The sequence below is a fragment of the Macrobrachium nipponense genome, chromosome 10 (genome assembly GCF_015104395.2).
Source record: "Macrobrachium nipponense isolate FS-2020 chromosome 10, ASM1510439v2, whole genome shotgun sequence".
NCBI lineage: Eukaryota > Metazoa > Arthropoda > Malacostraca > Decapoda > Palaemonidae > Macrobrachium > Macrobrachium nipponense.
This window is the reverse complement of record NC_087204.1, coordinates 31,171,719-31,181,718: the sequence shown is the minus strand read 5'-3', so window position 1 is coordinate 31,181,718 and position 10,000 is coordinate 31,171,719. Positions and strand designations below refer to the sequence as shown.

The window sequence follows — 10,000 nt, the reverse complement described above, 5'->3', positions numbered from 1 at the left end:
GCAATTTTCGCTAATTTACCGTAGTGAATTTTCAACATGATGTATTATACGGATGCATTAGTACGCTGAAAGAAAGTTAACGGAGTTTGATGTAACGATTGTGTTATAAAAAAAATGGACCTCTTGCATAACCAATATGAATTTTCTGTCTTTGGAAGCTTGAAAAATAGTCTTATAGTATTCTATTAGTTTAACCTCGACAAAATAAACGATGACTGTAGTCATGAGCTAATATTTTTCAAACGTTGCTACACAGAACTTCGCCTCCTTAAACGTGATATCTGTTTCAGGTTCAAATGACGACAATGCAGAGGCATTAAACTCATATTGTCTTATTTGCAACATGAGTAGAAGTAGTAGTAGTAGTAATAGTAGTAGTAGTAATAGTAGCAGAGATGCAAATGCTAGAAAGGTCATTTACATTCTACTGTGATAGGGAGGCTGAAATCCTCCTCTTGCAGGAGACAGGTGAGAAATAGCATTTCGGGGCACCAGAGGAAGAAGGAAAGCCAGAAATGGAGCCGAGAGCATCAATTCTCCTCCAACTGAGGGAAAGTCACAGAGTCCGAATCTGCTCCGACGAATGGCAACAAAGAAGAATAGTACGCTGAGTACAAGCCAGTTACTTATTCGGCAATAAAAAGTTCTCGCTCGTCATAAGAGTCATGTTTAAAAGATAGTGACACAACATAGAAATCTGGAGGATTCTCACATTAACTATCAAAGGTTACATTCATCGGTAAACATCGAAATCATAATATCCTTAACTTACCTGGTTTAGGTGACCTAAGCAACCAGTAAGAACATTTGCTTCAATTTAAGACATCTCTCTTCCGTAGTCTCGCTGTTATCTGAGAACAAAGAAAATGTAACTTTCTTAATAGTATAACGTAACTAGTTTATAATTCTTGAAAAAACAAAAAAATAAATAGGAAAAAAAAAAATTTAGGTTACTGATTTATGAAACTTAGACCGTCAAGATAAGCACTGGGATAGTGAAAAGCAGGAGTTAGAGTGGCTGGACAGCAAGGTTGAAGACCGTAAGCAGAGTAAATGCCTGAACAGTGAGTGTGCTAGGGGCCGACGTGTGCGTTGCACCTCCCCTAGTGATGCCTACAAAGGATAAAGGAAAATAGTGCCACTTTTCGAAATGATAATGTCACTTACGTTGCCTAAACTATCGATTATATTTCAAGCTGATAATGAATGACAAATTTTCCAGATATTCAGATATAGTGTACTAATAAAAGCGTTTATTTGATAGGATAAATCTCTCTCTCTCTCTCTCTCTCTCTCTCTACTCTCTCTCTCTCTCTCTCTCTCTCTCTCTCATTAATAAGACATAAAAAATTATTTCTCTTTGATTAAATCTAGTGACTCTCTCTGTCTCTCTCTCTCTCTCTCTCTCTCTCTCTCTCTCTCTCAATGTAATAGAGTAAAACTCTTTCTCCTCAACCGGGGCCTACTCCTTCCATCCATCATTCTCTTTCTTTCTTTCTCCTTTCCCCTTTCCATTTTCCCTCTCGTATTGCTCTTTCAACCCATGAAGGCTATAAAGACAGCTGGGACTCGTTTCCTGTGCTTAAATTCACCTTGGATCCGGTTACGTCGAGCTGAAATGCCATCACAGTTATTGTCTCAGTGTAGATATCACCCCTTACGACGGCACTCCCATCGAGTCTACTTTTAGACTGGAGATACACGCAACTGCTCTGAGGAGAGGTTACCATTGGTGGGGTACCCATGGAGATGTCTTCAGAGCCTTGGGAGATATTGCTTGAGTAAGGAAAATGAGGGCTTTACAATCTAAGTGTTTATGAACTTGATCATCGAGAAGTCTAAGTTACCTGTAAGGAATTTAGAACGGTTGTTGATTTTCCAATAATATCGTTAACTGTCAAAAGCAATTATGTCTTGAATATTCATGATCATTCAATAATCCACTCATTTCGGATGATACGGTGATAATCATAGGTGTAGATCCCTTCAAAATTATTAAAAGAATATAAGAAATGTCATCATTCAAGCCTAGTGGAAATATTAGCAGATTAATTTAAAAGTGTTTGTATTTTTTAATAAATCATTATTGAAGCTATTTTTACATGAAACAGATAGACATAATTAAAAGAAATGCGCGATCACCCTGAAATGTCCCATGAGTGTTATGCTAAGGCGTAGGTATGGCGGCCTAACTGCAATAATAATTACATAAGCATATATATATATATATATATATATATATATATATATATATATATATATATATATATGTATAGATACATACATATATATATATATATATATATATATATATCTATATATATATATATATATATTACCGCAATATGAGAAAACAATATATAAAGGTATCTAATAATGATGTGGGTAGGATTACTTGGTGCTCTCTCTCTCTCTCTCTCTCTCTCTCTCGTCTCTCTCTCTCTCTCTCTCACACACACCCGCAAAAAACCCGCAATGTGAATGCCACTAAAAACCTTCGTGATTATTATGACAATAAAATCAGACGTTGATTTTCATCTGAACGTTGTAAGGCTTCTTTAATTTAGTCTGCGAATGAATAGAAGGATCAGTTAATGAGCAGAATCTCTACGAAAGAGTTGAAATGGCAATTAGGGAAGGAAATTCTTTGAAATTGGTCGGTGTTACGACCTTATTTACGGCCGTAATTTCAATGGATCTTGTCTCTACTCAGAATTTGCGGTCAGTAAAAATGAAACACAGCAACTTAGGAACAAAAGAACAAACACCTCAACAAGAGTTACAATATCTATTTCCACAACGAAAAGGGTAATGGTTGGCAAAAATAATAATCAAAATGAATATATAAAACAATGGAAAACCAACCTTAAGATCTTTAAAAAGATCACCTAAAACTAAATTAAACCCTAAACCAAGAAATAGGACATTTTAAATGTGACACTTCAGGCAGGTAACTTCCAAATTACTGGGCAGATAAATCTAACCCAAGAAACTAAGTTAGGTAGCAGGAAGCAAGAGAAAATAAGAGGGAAACTAAATAATACTCCTACCTAACACATACAGACTAAAATATACTCAAAACTTAACTAGTGAATAGAACATATTAAGAATAATTATAATAAGTTGATAAATAATAAATTATGAAAATAACCTAACAAATTGATTCACCAAGAGGCTTAGTAGATTGTCTCGTCAGGCCATACAAGGTCTAGGAAAAACAAAGCAAAACTGCAAAGTCATACGACTTTCTTACAGAGTTCATCAACTAAGAAACGATACTAACTTGTTCAAAAAAACTTAACCTAAAATAAGATCAAAAGGTTGGAAAACTATTAACAAATTACAATTAACAAATTATGAATTTACTTTAATCTAATAGTCGGTATAATATCAGAGCGACGTTTTATCGCAAACTTCTAAGTCAGCATAAGGAATCGAAATATTTGTTGCTCTTACCTTCCGTATATATTATGAAAAGTCATGGAAATGATTTCATGTACATAATCTGTTAGGTTTCTTAAGTATAGGCAAGAAAATTATTCATCATACACACACACACACACACACACACACACACACATATATATATATATATGTATATATATATATATATATATATATATATATATATATATATATATATATATATATATATATATATATATATATATATATATATATATATATATATATATATATATAGTTCACCCTGGAGAAGGAATCTAATAATATATATATATATATAACTATATATATATATATATATATATATATATATATATATATATATATATATATATATATATACATACATATATATATATATATATATATATATATATTATATATATATATATATATATATTATTATTATTATTCATTATTATTATTATTATTATATTCCTTCTTCCAGGGTGAACTTGATGTTCGGGTGTTGGGTGTTAACATAGTCTAAAAAGGAGTCGGCATTAATTTTTGGAATTGGCCGTGCTTGACACGACCTTATTTTTAATAATATTGTATATAGACAGGTGGAGGGGATGCAATGGGTTCCCTTTAGGTCCGGTGTTCGCCAATATCTTTATGAGTTCTTTGGAAGAACAGGCGTTTTATAAACGTTACGTCGATGACACGTTTGCTCTTTTTAATGCCGACTCCTCTTTAAACTATATTAACGCCCAAAGAAAAGCAGAGCAAGAAGATGGATGTGGCAGAAATGAGAATGCTTAGGTGGATGTCTGGGGTGGGAACAAGAGTGGATAGGATCAGAAATGACTACATAAGGGGGTCAACTAAGGTGGTGGAAGTATCAAAGAAAGTGCAGGAGGGGCGAGGCTGAGATGGTATGGACACCTGTTGAGGAGAGATGAGGACCACGCTGGGAGGACCATACTAATGGGCGGAGTGGAGGTGCAAGGAAGAAGAAAGAGAGGGAGACCAAGAAAGAGATGGAAGGACTTGTGTGAGAGGAAGAATTTACATGAGAAGGGAATTGATGAGGCAGAAGTGCAAGATAGAAATAGATGGAAACGGCTCATCCGAAACGGCGACCCCATATAAAAATGGGAACAAGCTGGAAGAAGAAGAAGAAGAAGAACGCCCAACACCCGAACATCAAGTTCACCCTGGAGAAGGAATCTAATAATAAATTACCGTTCCTGGATGTTATTGTCTCTAGAAATGAACAAGGGTTTTATACAGGGATTTATAGAAAAGATACTTTTACAGGTTTGGGCACGAATTTCTATAGCTTCTGTCATTCTAATTTTAAATTAATCTCCATTTCTACTCTCCTCCACAGGGCCTTTATTACACACTTGTCCAGTTGGATGACCTTCCACGAAGAGGTCGTAACTTTGGCGAACTACTTTAGTAATAACTGTTTCCTCAAAGGGTGTTCTTCAGAGACTTAAACAAGTTCTTAGACAAGAAAATGGAATGCCCACTGCTATCCATACTGTGCCGAAAATGAAAATGTTTGCAACGTTCCCTTACTTACATGATGATTATTTTAGGAAAAAGTGTCTAAATTTACTTCAGAGAGAATTGCCTGCCTTAAATCTAAAATTGATTCCCAAAAATCCTTGCACCATCGGGTCCTTCTTCAAGCTCAAGGACAAAGTTAGTCCGTTGTTTACATCCAACGTTGTTTACAAGTATACTTGCCCAGGTGTAACCAGGGGACTTACGTTGGATGTGCCAACGACTGCTAAGGTACACATAGACGCCCATAGAGGAGTTAGTTTTTAGAACTGGAAGCAGACTGTCCAACCCAGTACAGTCCAATATAAGGAATCATTCCAAAATTATGCAAAACATACATAGATAACAAAGATTTTCAGATAATAGGACAAACGCAGAAAAACAATGACCTAACAACCCTAGAGTCCATAATGATGAAATTAACTGTCCCATCATTGAACACCCAAACATCATCTACACAATTGTTCATTGCTTAATGGCCCTATTTTTCTTGTCGTTTGCCTTACTGTACGTGTGTGCCTTGTTTTATTATTATTGTAACTTTGTTTAAACAGTTTCCCTTTTAACTCCCGTCTGGGTAGGTCATTTTCGTGCCATGGTGTTGCGTTTTTTTTTTATTTATGTATATTTTTAAATGAGTTAACATTTTAAATAACTGATTTTAGTTATATATTATTATAAGAGTTTTTATGATTAATTATTAAGAATCAACTCGCTGTATTTCAGCCTTGAAGATGCAACAATGTAGTTGTGAAACTTCGGCATTAGCAATAAACCTTCAATTATATCGAATGCCTTTCCTGGACGCCTACATGTATGATTCGAGAGCTGCAGCTCCAATTATTTCCTTGTTACAACATAACACTTTCCTGTATATATATATATATATATATATATATATATATATATATATATATATATATATATATATATATATATATAGTATAAATATATATATATATATATATATATATATATATATATATATATATATATATATATATATATATATATATATATATATATATATATATATATATATATATATATATATATATATATACACACACACACATATATATATATATATATATATATATATATATATATATATATATATATATATATATATATATATATATAAATGTGTGTGTGTGTGTGTGTGTGTGTGTGTGTATCCTATCTATAAGGAAAATCGTTTATTTTGTACTTATGCCACTCATTTTTTTTTAACATCACGGCGACTTACTACCACGAATGTAATTATCAAACGCATTTCCTGTCAGAGTAACTACTGGGAAATTAAATATACTATTTTTTTTTTGCATCAGCAGATCAAAGTAACTTGACTGACGGCCGGAAATCCGGACAGAATTGGAATCGTTTATTGACGAAGCTGAGGAGAATCAGACTTGAATCCGGTTGATCTCTTTAATCTCTGCTAATTATAAACCTGTTAGGCGATCATGAGTAGATGCTCTCTCTCTCTCTCCTCTCTCTCTCTCTCTCTGTGTGTGTGTGTGTGTGTGTGCGTGTGTGTATATGTGTGTGTGTGCGCGTGTCTGTGTGCTCGCAAACCTGGAACCTTAAATCCTTGACCATTAAATAAAGAATGCCGAGGCAATACATTTACAACAACTGCCAATATCTTCACGATATAAATACCATTTATGTAGCTGGTATCCAAACCCACCCACCCTAACCCCCTTCCCAAACAATACCTGAAGGGGTTGGGAGTCCAATAGAAGCAAATGACTGGGTAATTAATAACTGCCAAAGTGTTATCAGGTGTTATGGTACAACAACACCAACTGACTTCATTTCCCTTCGAAGTTCCAAGCGCTCTCCAATACGCCTGTTTCCCAAATCATTTCGAGGAATAGGAGGATAATGGAAAACGTGAAATGAGTTAGCATTCAATTGTCTCAACTTTGACTGCGCGATATCTTGCCGACAGAATGACACCTGCAAGCAACTAACGTAGGAATATGACTCTGAATCGCTCTAAATCCAGCGTCATTTTCCTGGAATAAATCCGGATGGTGTTGTCTGTCACCCTTTACAGATCAATTGTCTGATTTTGTCAAGATCTTGAAGCAGAATGAAATAATTTTGTATTGAATGTCATAATAGTTATTAGTGCCATTATTACGTTTTTAATAGCGTTCATGATTAAAGCACTGGTTCCATGACATTAGTAACCAATGGTGTTGATAAGGTTAATCACTATTTACTGAGAAATCAGTAATCCTCTTACTTATATTAAACGGAAAAAAATATTATAATGATTAGAATATCAAATGACAGAACTACAACTATGAACCATTGAGATGAAGGTCTGTCTTTATCCGACCTACATCCACAACAGTCATCTTTCTACCATTATATTGGTGTTCAGAGGCACAATAGGTATTTTTTAAGGGAGCGTCTACCACGCACAGCCATCTGTAGAGAGAGAGAGAGAGAGAGAGATGAGAGAGAGAAGAGAGAGAGAGAGAGAGAGAGAGAGATAAATCTTGACTACAATTCTTCCAAAATTACCCATTACTAAACAATTTGCCAATGTGCAACATTTTTTGGTCTTATGACCTTCAGCTAGTATTAAATATTAATTGATAGCATTCAGCTCTCCGTAGAAAAAAAAACGTCACTGGCGATGCATTGCAAGTGAATAAGTCCTAATCTTGAAATACTGAGTAATGTGATTTCTATGTTGGACCATAAAGGAAATCCAATTACTTCCACCCTTAGTCAGGGAAGTTCCATTTTAAATTCAGCGCTCCATATTTATTAGATTTTCTGAATGAGATCCAGGGAAAAGGGATCGGATACAGGAAGGATCTTTAATTATTTTAATAAGTCATCTTTTTCTCGCTTTTTTATTAATTTAGCACCTGACAAAATATATTACAAATATATTTATGTGTGTACACCCTCGTACACACGTATATACATTCAACATACATAAATAGCTCGTTCACACACATGCGTAAATATATATATATATATAATTATTAGATATATATAATATATTAAATATAATAATAATATAATATAATTATATAACAGAAGGATGTAGAATGAGAATATATATCTATATAGATGAGATATAATGTGATAGATAGATAATATATATATAGTATATAGCAGGTAGATATATATTACTATATATTATAAATATAGGACAGAGAGGATAGAGCTATAGTATACGATATAGACAGATATATATACACACATATATATATATATATATATATAATATATATATATATAATATATATCTATATATATATATATATATATATATATATATATATATATCATATATATATACACCCATATATATATATATATATTATATATATATATATATATATATATATATATATATATATATATATATATATAATGTTATATATATATATATATATATATATATATAGATATATATATATATATATTATATATAATACTATATAATATATATATATATATATATATAGATATATATATATATATATAAATATATAGATATCATATATATATATATATATATATATATAATATATATATATACTATATATATATATATATATATACACACACATATATATATATATATACACAACACAGTCTGATGAGTATGATATATATATAATAATATATATATATATATTAATATTTGATATATTAGATTAATATTTTAGAGTATAGAAGAGATTGTAAATAGATCTATAATATCGATATCTATATATATAGTAGTATAGCATACTGATATATATATAGTACGGATATTATATATATAAATGAAAGTTTAAAAAAAGTATTATATCGATATATATAGTGAAATGTAAGAGGATGTATATAGATTGATATATATATAAGATAGATCTATATATATAATAGTATTATATATATATTACATATACATTATATATATAATTATAAAGATATATTAATTATAGATGAGATATATGAATATTATATATATAATATGATATATATATATAATAGATATATAAAGATATCTTATTTATATATATATATATATATATATATATATATATATATATATTAAATAATATATTATATATACATACATATATAAAATATATATTCAATTTTTATTTATTCACACACATGTGTGTGAACGAGCTATTTATGTACTATGTTGTATGTATATACGTGTGTACGTGGGTATACACGCATGTATATGTTTGTATAATGTTTTTGTCAGTGCTAAATCAATAGAAAAAAAACGAGAGAAAGATGTGTGTGTGTTTGTGCTGGGCATTTGGGCATATTTTCTCTCATACAAATTCCCATTGAAGTTAATAGCATTACTGCAGCTACTGTCTTCTTATCCAGACTCTCAATCCATCTATATTTCTTCTTATCCTCTACTGGTGAGGCTTCTTAGGATAAGGAAAAGGGTTCACTCGAGATTCTTTCCATTTAGTTTTCTTTATATTAAGCATAAAACAAATAGATAAATAAAATAAATAAATAAATGATTGAATTAAAATGAGCAATATAATTAAATAAATAAATAAATAAATAAAAATCAATCAATAATTAAGATAAATGAATAAATAAATAAATAAATAAATAATCGACTGACCGTTTTGTTGCCTCCCACGGGTACTTCCTAAGGACTATAATTACCAATGTTGTTGTTGTTGTTTTTTAATAATCTAGCTTTCATGCCAGCACGGATTCTTGCCTGTAAAAATAACGAATGTAGTACATATACGGATTTTATTGCTATGTGCGGAGGTTCGAATTTCTTACATGACGTCATAGGGGCGCTGAATTTCTTTCTATTCGTCGAATATCATACATGACGTCATTGGGTGGGAATTTCTGTTGGGTGACGGTTTCATTCTCTTGTGGCTGTCCGAGCGCCGCGCCGCCGTACAATTTAAGGCGTGGCCCGAGGGCGTAGGCAAGGGCATGGTTTCCATTTCTGGCCGATAGTTTTGATTTGTACGTAGTTGTAATCGTCACTCGTTCCTCC

The 10,000-nt window shown here is 31.8% G+C and overlaps 1 protein-coding gene across 1 annotated transcript in view; it reads left to right on the top strand.

Moving 5' to 3' along the window:
• Positions 1-10,000, top strand: part of LOC135223945 (uncharacterized) — a 56,197-nt gene that overhangs the window by 30,404 nt on the left and 15,793 nt on the right. The window contains exon 3 of the mRNA XM_064262866.1: positions 291-412. Within this exon, the coding sequence (XP_064118936.1) occupies positions 291-412 (122 nt within the window). The remainder of the gene's footprint in view (positions 1-290; positions 413-10,000) is intronic.